The 16,622-nt window shown below is 41.2% G+C and overlaps 1 protein-coding gene and 1 pseudogene across 2 annotated transcripts; both read right to left on the reverse strand.

The window, feature by feature from the left end:
- Window positions 1–8,842: 8,842 nt before the first annotated feature.
- Window positions 8,843–9,236, reverse strand: LOC311187439 (large ribosomal subunit protein eL22-like; the record flags this gene model as incomplete). The annotated part of the gene is given in 2 exon segments (XM_084258841.1): window positions 8,843–9,223; window positions 9,225–9,236. Coding segments are annotated over 2 exon segments (393 nt in total).
- A 1,354-nt stretch (window positions 9,237–10,590) lies between these two features.
- LOC311187761 (protein SET-like) lies at window positions 10,591–11,809 on the reverse strand (annotated as a pseudogene). Its single transcript has 2 exons — window positions 11,236–11,809; window positions 10,591–10,888 (listed from the first exon to the last, which is right to left on the reverse strand). The product of its transcript is annotated as a protein SET-like (transcript).
- Window positions 11,810–16,622: the final 4,813 nt, after the last annotated feature.

The raw sequence follows: 16,622 nt of genomic DNA on the forward strand, positions 1-16,622 counted from the left end.
GGAGATTTGTTCTTTGTCCTATTGGCTTTGTACTAGTCACTTGACTCATGTTGCCATTTGTTTTTCACTTCCCATTATTAGCTATGGAACCCAGCTGTTATAGGTGTGTCCTCGAGGCGTGGATCCTCTCCCTTCACTTTTGAGGTATCTCCCATATCTGGGGGAGCAGCTGGCAGGGTGTCATGAGAGGTGGCAAGGCCTCTGGCTACTCTGGCACCCTCCCAGATAGGGGTCTGTAGTCTCGCCAGCCTTTGTGGTTACTGACGGGGTCTCATGAGAGGGCATGATAACTCTGCTGGTTTGTGCAGGTGCTGGAGGGGTCTGTGGGAGGAAACTAGGCCTCTAGCCTCTCTGTTACCCTCACTGACATGGGTCCAGGATGTTACTGGTCTGGGCAGGCACTGGCTGAGTCTTGCAGGAGGTTGCAAGGTCTCAGCCAGTCCAGGCCCACTTCTTTATCCATTGATCCATCAATAGACATCTAGATTGCTGGTCAAATGGTAAAAACTTTCAATTGTAAGATAAATAAGTTCTGGGGATCTAATATACAGCAATGTGATTACAATTAAAATTATTGTTGTATACTTAAAATTTGCTAAGAGAATAGCTCTTAAGTGTTCTAACCAAAAAAAAAAAATGGTAACTATGTGAAATGATAGATGTTATTTAACTTTATTGTGGTTATCATTACAATGTATTCATATATCAAATCATCACATCTTACACCTTAAAATCACATTGTACAACCTAAATATTTATACTGTTTATTTAGCAGTCATACCTCAGTAAAGCTGGTGGTAGGGAAGGCGTAGTCTTCATCAAATTTTATATAAAAGAATAAAGTCTGGGGCCTCCCTGGTGGCGCAAGAGGTTAAGATGCAACACTATGAAGCTATCCACAGCCACTGCAGCACGAGTTCAATGCCTGGCCAGGGAGGTGCAGCAGACCTCTCCTGTCTCACCTGCTGCTCCCCTCAGCCATGTAGTTCAGTCACTCTGCTTGTTCTGTTCCTCACTCTGTCTCAGGTGAATCCTTTCACCCCCCACACCTCTGGCCTGTACATGTTGTATGCATGAATAAATAAATCTTTTAAAAAGAATAATAAAGTTCTTCCATTTCAGGAAACCCCTCAGTCCTGGGAAAACTAACATGTTTGGTCAACTAAGTTTGCATTTATGACAGTAACTGATCCTCTTACCTCTCAAAAATAAGGGATTGTCATTACTGGAGTCAATAGGGAAGCTCCAGTCAAGATTCCCAAAAACTACACGATGGACTACACTTTCCACACCTGTTATCAATGCTATTCCATATTGACTGTACTTTTGGATGTACTGCTTTATATCTATGTCAGCCTTGTTCTCACATACACCACCCAAAAATACTCCCTTATGTGTCACAAATACGCAATTCACATTTTAAGAAGCAGTGTTTGACTTACCTAATCTGGGCCTGTCCTCACTGCTTCAGATCTAGGCTTCCTTACTCTTACTACTAGGCAGAGATTCTTTTTTGCAATGTTTCAAACTGAGGTCAAATTGGACATTTTGAAGTGATTTTAGTGTGGATTTTTTAGTATATTCACAATGTTAAGCAACCATTAGCCTTCTCTAATTCCAAATAATTCCCTTCACCCTCACATCAGGGCAGAGATCTTTAAGATTCTCCCTCTACTCTTGAATAAACCTGTTCTTCAGATGTGATGATAATGATAAAATGATGGAACTTGCATTGTGTAGGGTAAGTAAAAGTATCAGGCTGTTCTGCCCTCCCGCCATTAGGATTGATGATGGATTCCTGCGGTCCTGAATGCATGCCTGATGGCGGGCACCTGGAATAAGATGTGGGCATATGAGATGGGATTCACCTGGGCTGAGAGACTGGGATTATGTAGTGCCAGGAAGGCACAGAGCCGGTTTTCTATGATTTGAGCAGACCGGGTAAAGGAGAGTCCTGGAGCCCCCAGTGGCTTTTTCAGCCTTTTATTGAGCTTTTACATGTAGTGCAGCAACCAGGTATAAGGCAGGCAGGGGTGCCAGGGTGCCAGACCTCCTAGCCCCACCACAAGTCTTCACTCTGGGCTTCTATAGGGTTCTTTCTCCCTTTCTCCTACCTCTGCTTCTCTTGGCAAATATCTCAATACTGAGCCATGGCCCACAGATGTAAACAACACAACTTATAACAGTGTAACAAATGCAGGTGCCCCATCAGGCAGGTGTTACATTCCTCATAACAATGTAACAAATCCAAATCGCAGAGCACAGAAAAACCTGAAATCATTTACCCCATAGCTTCTAAGGGCTGCATGGAGGGGAGGCCAGCTGAAGAGCAGAGCGAAAGAGAATAGCAGAGCAAAAGAGTGAAGTAGAGTGAAAGAGAAGGAAGGCACAGAACAGAACTACCAGCAAAGAAGCAGAGGCCATGAGAGACGCCCGGAGAGCACAGAAAGAGTGAAGTCTCGCGGGGGGGCTGGGTGGCCTGCCAGCCTCCCAGCTCCCCAGCACCCTTGCCTGCCGTGTACTTGGTAAATCCCAATAAAAGCCTGCAAAAGCCACGGAGGGCTCCAGGCTCCTTATCCCGTCTGCTCGGGTCATAGAGATCTGCTCCTGTGGCCTTCCTGCCTCTACACATTGTCAATTGATTAATAAATGGAATTGGAAATTACCAAGTCAGTATGCCTGGGCCCCTTCACAACTAAAGACACAGCATTTGAGGAAAAAATTATAAGAGAGCAGTGGGTTCTACAGCTCCAATCCCTGACTTCCTGAGTGGGAATTGCAGGGACTGAGGGGCAGAGTAGGGTCAGCTGGTGGACTTTAAAAGACAGAACAGGTGGGCCAAACTTGGGGCTTTTCCAGCAGGCTCCCACTTGTATCTTGTGGCTTTTCTGGCTGGTTCCTGCTCGTGGCTTGCAACTCCTGCTTAGACACCAACCTCAGCTGAGCCCCAGCTATGGGGGTAGAACAACTGGTATCTGGCTGTGTGCTAGCCAATAAATTTTCTTTTCCTACACTCTCCCTATTCTCCCTTTGCCTCTTTCTCTGTGTAAATTAACATTGTTTCTATTTCTGCTTTTGGGTCCTGTTCTGCATTTTGAAGAGAGAGAGTAAGGACTCACCAACCAGTCATTCCTGGTTCCCTTGGGCTTGCTGCATTTCAAAATAACAAAAACAATTCCCTACATTACAAATTATAAAAAATAACTACCTCCATTTATATGCTTCCTTATAGCTTAAAAGAGGTTCTCACATACTCTCTCTTCCCATTTAATAATATACACACAACTCTCAGACTCATGCAAATTCTCACAGCTTATCAGGAGCAGAGCCAGAGCACAGCCTCCCTGACTCTGTTCTGCCTCTGCCTGCGATGATTATTGACCCAGTCAGTGTTTATGGAGTCAATCTTCATTTTGATATAAAACTGACTGATGTTTCATAGTCCTCTAATTCCTAAACTTAGTTTTATTTGCCTGCTCAAATTTCAGTCCAGCAGAAAGATAACTGAAGATGACATCTGAGAAGTTTGTAGGATAAGTGAAAAATTATCAGGCTTTTCCACCCTCCTGCCATTAGCATTAATGATGGATCCCTGCAGTCCTGCATGCATGCCTCATGGCTGGCACATGGAGTAGGGTGTGGGCCTGAATAAGTGGGCACACCTGGGCTGAGATTGGGCTTATAAGGGAGGCATCACAGGGATGCCAGAAGAACGAGAAGAATGAGGGGAGAACCAGCAGTGCAGCAAAGAAGAAGCAGAGACCACGAGAGAACACCAAAGAAACCAGAAAGAGTGAAGATTCGTCGGGGGCTGGGAGGCCTGCCAGCCTTCCAGCCCCTCTGCCTGCCGTGTACCTGGTAAAAGCTCAATAAAAGCCTGGAAAGCCACGGAGGGCTCCAGGACTTTCCTTTACCTGTCTGCCCGGATCATAGATATCCTGCTCTGTGCCTTCCTGCCGCTACAGAGTTATTCCCAAAACTGAAGGTGCAAGTTGGCACCTCCACCCTGAGAACAAGGTTATTATATACCCAGGAGAACAGATGTTATTGGAAGAGCTCCAGCCCGCTCAATCATGAATTTCCCTTAGGAGGTCCCCCAGACTAAAATAGACTAATTTATATTTCCCCCTTGGGAAGTCTTGGGATTCCCTTATTCTCTTGTAGGGGTGCTAATTAGAAGCCAAAAGACCATATGGTACTAATGACATTGGCCTTTCATATTTGCACCAGGCCCAGATAAAGCCTTTTCACATTTCTATGGCTATCTAATCTTCTCAGTATCAGTATTACCCCATTTAACAAAGGTAATTGAGATGCAGAGGGTGACCAGACATGCCTTTGTCAAACAGTTAACAGGTAGAAGAGCTAAGAGTTAAAGATAGTGGCTTTACAGGGCCACATATTATATATTCAATTGCCATCCAGCTAAGACTGAATTGGAAAATTAGACTCCTGGGACATTCCTGTGGTGATTAACGAAGGGCTATCCTGGGTCCAAGGAAGTCATATCTCATTAAACCCTCAGCTCCTAATCCCAAGCCATCCAATGCCTTAATTTTGCCTATCTGACCTCAACCCCCCAAATCAGGTTTTTACCAGAAAAAATTTCATAGACATAATGGGAAAATTAAGATAATACAATTACTAAATATATTCTAAGAAACATTTTCAGCCTCCCACTCCACCTTTGAGTATACCTGCCATTCTGTCTGGGCTCTTAACCATACTTCTTTCATCTGGTTTATAGAGTGTAAGGGAGCCTCTCCAAGTTCTGAAGGCCTTACAAGAGAAGGCAGTAAGACTTGAAACCAATAACTGGATCTGTTGTTTAGTTTACGGCCAGAGGCCTGGCTCCAGCACTGGTTCTTGGCTGGCCTCTGTGAACAGAAAGAAGGAAACTCATTTGTCATCCTGTGTTTCCAAAGACCAATCTAACTGTCTGCACGCAAATTCCATGACAGAGTTAGGCACTTTATGCAATAGCAGGTGGAAAGTGTTTCATCCCTGATGGGAATTCCTGGGCCCAAATCCCAATCCCCTCCTTCCCTTCTCACATCAGATCACAGACCCCTCCTCTGTGATTGCCCACCATCTCTCCTAAGCAAAGCAAACGGAATGCTAGCTCAGCCTCATCCCAGCAGGTTTCCCTTACATGCTGACTACTTATTTAACTGAATTAGGAACCAGGCCATCCAGAAATTGATTCTTGGTTTGTATGTGGCAGTGTTAAGTACTCTGGGCTAGAAATAGGCATCCCAAGACTCTTAGGCCCACTTCTACCTCACATCACTTCTTTTAAGGTGTAAGTTTCTTATCTAGAAAGCAAAAATTATAACGACTTCCTAGCCTGTCGCTATACACATTTTCTCCATGCGCAGAAAATGAAACTTATCCATAAACAAATATTTTTAAGTATGGGATAAAATTGTTTAGTCCACAATCCCTCAGCCCTCACTTCAGGGTACAGTCAGTTCCTGGTTAAGGACTAAGTATACTCCAAAAAGAACAATGGAGCAGTTTAAGCATTCATTACCTACCCAGGTTCTATCCTCTACTCTGTTCCCTGAGTCTGAAGGCTACATTGAGGCCGATGGGAGTGGCATGTGAAGAATGGGCTTGGGCAATGCTACCCTGGCAGTTATAAGAAAGGTCAAGGCATGAGTCTATATGTGTGTGACCAAGCATCTAAATAGGGGGACTAAGAGTCTCAAGAGACATAATGGCTAATGTGCCTGCTGTTTGTGAATCACATCCACGAACAAAGCACAACAGTCTCACCATCACCCAGGGCTTTTTTCTACCTGCTATTAACTCACTCTTCCAATAAGACCACCCTTTACTGAGGCTTGTGTAAAGAGAAGATCGCTTCTTCTCATTGTGGTCCCAGCTTAGCCCCAGGCGATGAAGACATCCAGGCGTCTAGGCTCTGGCCTGAAGGAACTCAGACCTGTAATGGGGGAAGATACCCACAGACTAGAGGAAGTGACCTCTAAGTGGGAATTTCACCAGTCAATTGAATATGTGTATCTAAGGCTCCAGACTAAGGTCTAGCTTGGAGGTAGATATTTGAAAGTCATCTTGAAAGAGAGCATTGGTAAAGCCATGGGAGTAATCGGAAACCTCAGCGAAGTGAGTGGTACCTTCTAAAGTGAAAATAGAAAAGAGCCAAGGATGAACTCCTGGGCCCAATTTCTTTGAGAAATGAAAGGAAGAAGTAGAATTTTTGTCCAAGACTGAAAAAGAGCAGTCAAGAAGTAGAAGGATAACCAAAAGAATGTCATGAAAATCATGGGAGGAGAGTTTTTAGAAAGGGTGAGCACATAGAAAAGTGCTCAAGGAAATGAGTACTGAATAAAAGCTATTTGATTTGGTGACCTTTAAAAGAGTGGTTTCAATTAAGCCTTGAAGGCAAAATCTAGACATCAGGCATCATAAGGCCTGAGAGATAGGGTTGCCAGAGCTGGAACCCAGATTTAAAAGGTTTGCAGGTCAGTCACAAGATGGGTGGACAAGCCAGATTTCACACGGATAGCAAGGTCAAAGAGAGGGAGTGCTGAGCTTCCTGGCTTCCCTATCATCCTCCTATCAAAGTCACCTGAAGCTCAGTGGTCTCCCTCCTGTTTTCTTCAGTGCCTGTCCCACTTTCTGCCTTGTCCTATCCTTTTTTTAATAGACTACAATGAACTTCACTGAAGAAATACAGAACTACTGAAAATACTTTCCCTCTGACTTTAACTGAGATCTGCCTACAGCTCAAGATATTTTCTAGGCATGTCATTCCCCAAAGCAGTAGTTTCAGTTTTTGTCCACTGACCTTAATGCACTGGCCTTCATCCACTCTTTCATAGCAAATGATGTCATTCTATACCTGCAAGACAGTCCTATTGGGCCCAAACTCCCTCCGCTCTACCTCAGTTATCTGAAATACTACTCTGTTGCTCTCATGTTATCCTTACCGCCTCTCTCCTTTTTCCTTTTTCTTTTTATTGAGGTAGCATAGGTTTACAACATAACATTAATGTACAACACTATATAGGTTTTAGGTGTACAATTTCTCACATCTGCTACTGTGTATCATACCACACCACCACTAAATCAGTCCCCTCTATATATTCCTTCCCCCATCACCTCTGGTAGTCATCACCTCTGGTAGTCCCCCATCACCACCATTCTGTAGTCAGTCAAAGGATTTTGGGGTTCTGATTGTTTTTTTCTTTATATTCTACAAATGGTATTGGTGTTTCTCCTGATGCATTTAACTTAGCATAATCCCCTCCAGACCCATCCATGTTGTAGCAAATGGCAAGAGTCCTTATTTTCCATAGCAAAGTAGCATTCCATTATGTAGATACACCACATCTTCCGAATCTACTCATCTGTCATTGAGCATGGAAGTTATTACCAAATCTTGGCTATTGTAAATAGTGCTACAATGAACAAGAGTGCATATATCTCTTCAAATTAAAATTTTCATCTTCTTCAACTAAATACCCAGAAGTGGAATAACTGGCTTATATGTTAATTCAACTAGCTTTTTGAAGAACTTTGCAAGTAGCTGCACCAATGTACATCCCCACCAACAGCACATGAGGGTTCCTTTTTCTCCACATCACGCACACATTACTTTTTGGCTTTTTGACAATAGCCATTCTAACTGGTGTGAGGTGAAATGTCACTGTGGTTTTATTTTGCATTTCCTTAATGATAAGTGATTTAGAATATCTTTTTATGTGTCTGTTAGCCATCTGTATGTCTCTCTTGGTGAAATGCCTATTTAGATGCCCTACCCATTTTTTAATCATGTTGTATTTTTTGTTCTTCGGTTGTGTGGGTTGTTTATATATTTTCAATATTAACCCTTTGTCTGTTATATGGTCTTCTCCCACTCAGTAAGCTATCTTTTGTTTTCACAATAGTTCGTTTAAGTGGGCAGAAGCTTTTCAGTTTGATGAAATTTTACATTTATTTTCTCATTTGTTTTTCTTGCTGTTGGAGATGGATCCACAAAGACAACTCCAAGGCCAATATCAAAGAGTGTACAACCTATATTTTCTCCTATATATGTTATGGCTTCAGGTCTTATATTCAACTCTTTAATCCATTTTGGATAGAATTTTTTTCCACTAAGAACTAATTTTTTTTTTTTACTTTTTTTTAGATAAAAGGCAAATAATTATTGGGGGGGTGCATTGTTGACATGTCCCACTCACCCTCTACCAAACCACCCATGGCAATACCCCATATACGTCCCTATCCCACTCCCTCCTCTCTCTGCTCTGTTCCCTCTGGTAGCCACTATGTCCTTTCACTGGGTCCAAGATTTATTCCTACTGCATGTTGCCTCTGTATGTGTTTTGGTTATTTATATTCTACAGCAGAGTGAAACCACCCGATATCTTTCACTTTTTGACTTAATTAATTTAACATAATCATCTCAAGGTCCATCTATTTTGTACAAAATGTGACCATTTCATGTTTTTCCATTAAATATATATTCCATGATTTCTTTTTCCATTTGTCTGTTGAAGGGCTTCCATGATTTGACAATTGTGGAGAGTGCTGCTGTATACATAGGCATAGATAGAGTTCTCATATTATTTGAATACCTAAAAGAGGCATTGCTGGATCTTATGGAATTTCCTTTTTTTTTTTTCCTTTAAAAAATGTCTATACCATCTTCCACAGGGGCTGCCCACATTTGCATTCGCACCAACAGTGAATGAAAGTTCCTTTTTCACAGCAACCTTGCCAACATTTTTTGGTTCCATTCTTTTTTTTTTTTTTTTTTTGGTTTCCAAGTTTTATTCAAGAACTGATACAAAATATTCCAGGTAAATGAGCTTTAATCCTCATCTTCCTCCTCCTCTTCGTCCTGGTTAATCTGGAAGTAACGTAATTCGTAACTCTCTTTGCTGTTAGCAACTACGTGCAACCAGTCATGTAGATTGTTCATCTTCAAATATTTTTTGGTGAGATATTTCAAATACATTTTGGAAAAAGGCACCTCGGAAGTTACGGTGATCTTGCTCTTGATCTTGCTCCGTTCTATGGTCACAGCGCCTCCAGTGAGATTCCCGGCCTTCCCGTTCACTTTGATGCGCTCCTGAAGAAACTGCTCGAAGTTGGCAGCATCCATGATTCCATCTTCTACGGGGTGGGTGCAGTCAAGGGTGAACTTCAGAACTTGCTTCTTTTTTTTGCCACCCTTCGCCAGAAGTTTTTTTCACGGGTGCCATGGCGGCAGCGGAAGCAGAAAGGGCTGGTTCCATTCTTTTTTCTACGGGTCATTCTCACAGGTGTGAGGTGATAGCTCACTGTGGTTTTGATTTGCATTTCCCTTGTAATAACTGATGCTGAATAATTTTTCACATATCTGTAGCTTATGTGAATGTAGTGCAATCTTTAGAGAAGTGTCTATTTACATCCTTTGTCCATTTTTTGATTGGGTTGTTTATTTTTTTGTTGCTGGATAATATAAGAACTTTGTAAATTTTGGAGATTAATCCCATTAGATGTTTGATATGCAAAAGTTTTTTCTCATTCTGTAGATTGCCTTTTTTTGTGATTCCTTTTGAAAAACAAACCTTTTTTAAATTGATATAGTCTCACTTGTTCACTTTCATTTTTGTTTCCCTTGCCATTGGGGTTGAGTTTCCAAATACATCTTTTTGGAGATGTCCTATAGTGTGGCCCCTGTGTTTTCTTTCAAATACGATATGGTTTTGGTTTATATATATAGATCTTTGATTTTGAGTTAATTTTGCGTATGGAGTTAAGTATGGATCTTGCTTCATTTTCTTGCATGTGGCTATCCATGTTTCCCAGCAACATTTATTAAAACTATATTTTCTCCATTGTATGGCCATAGTCCTTTGTCTAAGATTAGCTCTCCTTATTTGTGTGGGTTTGTCTCAGGGATTTCTATTATATACCATTGGTCTGAGTTTTCGTTTTTGTGCCAGTGCTATATTGTTTTTGTTTTGTTTTTTCATTAAGAGAGAATTTTATTTTAAAAGTGTCATCTTAAACTTCAAGGATATCCATTAAACATGACAGTTAAACATACCAAAGGAGAAGTCATGTCGTCAAATTGCCCATGTAGCCCATCCAAACATCTCAAATCCACCTTTTTGTTGACCTTCTATGGCCCCATTTTTGAAGGCTTTTTAAGCAAAAGAAAATAGATACATGTTGGTAAATGTACGTCCATATTAACAGAGACACAATATACTGAGAAAAGAGGGGAAAACTCAGAATTCTATGCACTACTATGTAAGGGCCTAGTACCCTCCAGTCTCTAGCAAAGCTATGGGGCAAAGCTAAGGGTGCAGGTTTTTCTTTTTTCCCACAGAACACAGTGGTGTTGATTGTATAAAATTTTTGTTGAGACAAAAGTGAAAAAAATGAATTTGGAACAGAAATGGTAGGGTTTCTTTTCCCACTATATGCTACTCAAGATAGTTCCCCCCAAAATAAGTTGAGAACCATGGTATAAAGAAGAGAAAAGAGACCTCAAAAATAGGCAACTGAGCACAAGAAGGGGGGAAGGAAAAAAGACTGAAATTTGCTCCCAGGGACTGGAGAAAACTAAAAATGGTTGGAAAACGTGAATGTTTCATTACTAATCTTCTTCATCTTCCTCTCCTTCTTTCCCATCATCATTACCTTTATCTTACTCACCTTCTTCCTCATCCTCTTCTTCAGTATCACACAATTCTCCTCCTCCTCCTCCATCATCATCATCTCCTTCCCTTTCTTCTTCATCCATGTCTGGAACCACGTAGTACTGTAATGGATTTAGCCAAATATCACCTTTAATGACCTCTCCAAACTCATCTGCACCTGTGTCAGGATAGTCAGTAAACCAAATAAAGAAGCTCTCTGGGGCCTCCCCGGTGGCGCAGCGGTTGAGCGCTGGGTTGCGAAGCTGCCCGCGGCCACTGCGGTGCCGGTTCGATCCCCGGCTGCTCCCCGGCCACCGGAGGAGGGTCCCACATGGCGCGCAGACCTCTCCTGCCGCCCGCTGCTCCCCTCAGCAGTGTACTTCGGTCCTTCTGCCTGCTCTGCTCCCCGCTCTGGCTCTGGTGAATTCTCTCACCCTCCCGCGCTTCTGACTGTACCCAGTGCATGTATAAACCAACCAAACAAACAAATAAATAAATAAATAAGACATGCCTCTAGAAAATTAAAAAAAAATAATAATTATAAAAAAAAAAAAAAGAAGCTCTCTGCTTTCTCATGGTGTCTCTTCCTGTTAGCATTATTCTGCATTTGACATGAACATTATATCAAATCCTTTCCAGATTGCCATTTGATTTCAGTGGACTTTGAAAATGGATCAACATTCTCTTTCAGATGAAATTCTTTGTAGAAAACTTTATTTTCAAAGTAAGGGTTTTCATCAAAATAAAAATCTATACTGTAACCTGATTTAATATCTTCAAATGTTGTCACTTCAACTCTTGTCAAATAATGTAGCACCTCTTCATCCTCCTCCCAAAGCAGGTTGGTTGACAAATGTTGTTACCCAAAGATTTGGGATTTTGGCAATCAATTCCAACCACTTCTGAAAAAATGGTTGGTGGAGTTTGTTATATTTCTGGTCTACTTTCAAAATCTCCTCACTGGCTTGTTCATTAAGTCTGTCTACTTCCTTTTGTACTTCATCTACATGTACAGTTGCTTCTTGCTCCTCTTTTCCTCCCTTCTGCTCACCTAGGGATCTTGACATGTCCACTGGTCTGGGTGCCAAGGGAAATCTTGGTTTCTTTGCTTGAGGCTGAAGTCGAGACAGCATTTTGGGGACCATGTTGTAAGCAAAGTCCCAGAACCTGACCCAAGGGAAAATGCATGTCTGGAAGAGGCTGTCAGGTGACCCAGGTTTAAATCTTGCCATATTGTTTTGATTACTGTTACTGTGTAAAATAGTTGAAGACAGGAACTCCATTATTCTTCTTTTCCTTGGGATTGCTTTTTGTATTCAAGGCCTTTCATAGTTTCTTATGAATTTTGTGGGGGTTTTTGTTCTATTTCCTTGAAAAAATGTCATTGGTATTTTGATAGTATTGTATTGAATCTGGTAATAGGTAATATGACCATTTTAATTATGTTAAATCGTCCAATCCATGAGCACAGGATATCTTTCCATCTCTTTGTGTCTTTTTATTTTCTTTAAGAGAATTTTACAGTATTCAATAAAGTCCTTCAACTCCTTTGCTAACGTTACTCCCAGGAAACTCATTCTTTTTGGTGTGACTGTAAATGGGATTGTATTCTGTATTTCCCTACCTTCTGATACATTGTTTGCATATAGAAATACAGCTGATTTTTATGTATTTATTTCGTATCCTGCTTCTTTACTGTATTCCTTTATTATTTCTATTAGTTTTTTTTTTTTTTTTTAGAATCTTTTGGTTTCTCTAAGTATAGTAAGGGTCATCTGCAAATAGTGACAGTTTCACTATTTCTTTTCCAATTTTGACTTATTTTATGTCTTGTCTAATTGCTTCAACTAGAATTTCCAGTACTATGTTAAATAATAGTGGTGATAATGGACATCCTGTCTTGTTCCTGATCTTAGTGGGCAATACTTTCAGCTTTTCACCACTGAATTCAGCAACATGCTAAGAGAATCATTCACCATTATTAAGTAGGTTTCACACCAGGGATGTGAGGCTGGTTCAACATACACAAGTGAACTGATATCATTCACCGGATAAATTTTCACCACTAAGTATTTTATTAGCTGTGTGTTTGTTGTATATGACTTTTAAAATGTTTTGATAGGTTACATTTTTCCAATTTTATTGAGTGTTTTTATCGTAAATGGATGTTGAATCTTGTCAAGTGCTTTTTCTGCATCTATTGTGAAGTGTTAGGTTTTAAGCTTGTCTTTTTCTGACCCTTAGTTTGGTTTCTCCGTGTTCCACATATAAGTGACCATCTGGTATTTATCTTTCTCCTTCTGAGTTATTTCACTTAGCATTATTTCTTCCAGCTTCTTCCATGTTGCCACAAATGGCATAAGTTTACCTTTTTTGATCTCTGAGTAGTATTCCATTGTGTATATATACCGCATCTTCTTGATCCATTCATCTGTTTTGGAGCACTCAGTTTGTTTCCATAGCTTGGCTATTGTAAATAGTGCTGCAATAAACATGGGAGTGCAAGTCTCCTTCCAAATTATTATTTTGAATTTTGAGGGTAGATGGAATTACTGGGTTGTATGGTAGATCTTTGTTGAATCTTTTGAGACACCTCTGTACTGCTTTCCATAGCAGCTGTATCAGTTTGAACTATTGATCATTTCAAAAGTAAAAGATCAGATGATCAGTAAAAGATCAGATTCATCTCAAAAATAAAATAACTGTCAAGGAAATTTGGTTGTCTTTGTGACATGCAAATAAGACAATGACAATCTAAGAAAAATTTTAAACTATTAACTATTTTCAGAGAAGAGTGTACCTTGCATCTAATTTATTAAAATGGATTAACATGGAGAGGGCAGATCACCATGGCAGCGAGGAGACGCTGCAAGTAAGATCTCCCATTAAAAAAAAAGGTTAATAGGGAGGAAAAGCGGCAGGTCCTAGTGAGACCTGGGACACGGAAGATAAACGGGCGACTCCAGCAAACTACCCGAAGAAGAAAGTTGCCATAAAAGAGGACTAGAAGGGAGGAAAGCTCAGAACCCTGCTACCCTCCCCCACCCACAAAGTCGGCACTCTCTGACCAACAGAAAGGAGGAAAAAAACAAAAAAACAAAAACAACCAACAAGAACAAACTACGCATCAAGCGGGACTGTGAGTGCAAAAGGAACTATTTCAGCCACCACACCCCGTGAACTGGAGCTGTGGAGAACCCTGCAGGATTCGCCACGGAGGTGAGCGAACAGCTCCAGGCACCATTAGAGAAAAACAAAGACTCCCTGAGACCTACACACAGCCCCAGGCCAGCCGGTAAGCTTGCACAGAAAAGCGGCACACTTGAAAAGGATACGCGGATTGCGGCTGCCCAGGCCCCCGCGCCTGTGAGGCTGCTTCTGGCCTGCAGTCAGAGCCCAGAGAGGGAGAGGGAACCCACCACCAAGGCAGACCAGGCGCGCAGGGGAGCGTGTCCCCGTATTGGCATTTTAGAACAGGGACCTTTCTTCAGTAAAGACTGCTTGAAACCAACAGATGGCTCCCGGAGGAGCCAGAGGGGAGCAGAGAAGTTCACCCAAGATGCCGGCCAGTCCCAGCAACACAGTATCCCAGTGCATACGGCAAATTAGAAAACAGACAGTAGGGAGTAGAAGAACCACATGCAACCTAGCAACTCCTCAGGAGAAAAGCGCACCACAAAAAGAAAACCACCCCCCAGATTGCAACGACAGTAACTTGGAAGAACTTCTGAGCCTTCCAGAAAGAGAATTTAAAATTGCCATGATTAAAAAACTGACAGAAGTCATAAAGGAAAACAATGATACGGGAAAAATAATCAACGATCAGAAGAATGAAATTGAGTCCCTAAAGAGGGAAGTAAAAGAAATGCAGGAGATCAAAGAATTAATGGAGGCACTAAAGAACTCTGGGAAAAGCAATGAAAGCAGAGTAGATGAAATGGAAGAATGAATAAGTACTCTTAAACACAGAAATAAAAACAACCAAAACAGAAAAGGAAAGAGAAGTACGAAGGAAAATACATAGAAGGAAATATAGGTGAAACACTACGTGATATGCACATCAAAGACATCTTTACAGACACATCACCCAAAGCAGTGATAGTGAAGGCAAAGATAAACAGCTGGGACTACATCAAATTAAAGAGCTTCTGCACAGCAAAAGAGACAATAACAAAAACAAAGAGAAACTCCACCGACTGGGAGGACACTTTTGCACACAACACTAATGATAAAGGACTGATCACAAAAATCTACAAAGAGCTGATGAGACTCAACAACAACAAAGAAAATAATCCAGTCAAAAAATGGGCAGAAGAGCAAAAAAGAAACTTCTCTGAAGAGGAAATGCAAATGGCCAACAGGCATATGAAAAAATGTTCAACATCACTTGTAATCAGGGAAATGCAAATCAAAACTACCATGAGATACCATTTTACACCAGTGAGAATGGCACATATTTAAAAAACTAGCAACAACAAATGTTGGCGAGGATGTGGAGAAAAAGGAACTCTCCTGCACTGTTGGTGGGAGTGCAAACTGGTCCAACTGTTGTAGAGCAACCCCGATACAAAATGGGGTGCCTGACTGTGGGTCCTCACCCATGCACTTAAAAGGACTTATCAATGCTCTACTGCAGGCACACGCGAAAGGTTAATAAAAGGTTTATTTACAAGGGAAGGGCAAATGAGGAAATATACAGCTCAGGGAGAAAAGTGGGAGACAAAGTTTTAAATGAGTCCTACCCGATCCGCCGATCAGGAATCACAAAATGGCACCCTGAGAGCTGGCCGTGAGCCAGGAGCCGTGAAGCAGGGAGGAGAGTGATAGCAAGCCCCCCCCAAGGCCCACGTATTTGGTTTTTATACCCAACCTGGCTGCTTAACTCCACCCTCAGGTCCCAGCCACCCTCCCTTTGGTGGTGATGGGATTTGTCTTTCTCAATGTCTTGATGGCTTTAGTCTGGAGTGGGGGTGGAGTCCACAAAGCCTGTATGGGATTAGCTCAGGACATCCTTTCCCCCTAACATAACCACTATGGAGAGCTGTATGGAGATTTCTGGACCTACTAAACATAGAGCTTCCATATGATCCAGCAATTGCACTCCTAGGTATTTACCCAAAGGACACAGAAACATCAATTCCAAAGAGCACCTGCACCCCTATGTTTATAGCAGCACTGTTTACAATAGCTAAGCTTTGGAAACAACCCAAATGCCCCAAAATAGATGACTGGATCAAGAAGATGTGGTACATATACACCATGGAATATTACTCAGCATTCAAAAAAGATAAACACATGCAATTTGCAGCAACATGGATGGCGCTGGAAGGGATCATGCTCAGCGAAGTAAGCCAGAAAGAAAAAAGAAAAATACCGGATGGTCTCACTCATAGCAGGAATCTAGAAAACTTAAATAAGGGACCAGGAAAATGAATAACTATAAGAAAGTGAAAAGCAAAATCAACAAACAACTATGAACCAGAGACACTCTATGGGGGTTGGGGAGTGGGGAGGAAGGGATTGGGGTGAAAATAAGGGGGTTGCAATTGTATGGGGAATATAAAAATAAAATTTATTTTAAAAAAATAAAATGGATTAACATGATTTATACAAAGAAAAAATCTTCAGATACAACATATAATACGCTTAACATAATATGCTATGAATATATTAAACATATCTTAGAATATACCAAGAATATATTAAGAGTATCAAGAGTTTCTGCAAGTCTAGAGTAGGTCCTAAGTGTATTTATATTAGTAAAACGCCATGGATAAATGCTGTGAATCTCCAATTAAAATCCACTGACTTAGAAAATGCCACATTTAAATTAAATAATCAAAGATACAGCCAAGTTAATATTTTTAAAATTAACTGACATTATGAGTAAAACTAGGACTCTGACAAAGAGAAGCATTTCATGGACAGCAAGAGCATTGATGATTCCCATACAACACA

This window comes from Talpa europaea, assembly GCF_964194135.1.
Source record: "Talpa europaea genome assembly, chromosome: X".
NCBI lineage: Eukaryota > Metazoa > Chordata > Mammalia > Eulipotyphla > Talpidae > Talpa > Talpa europaea.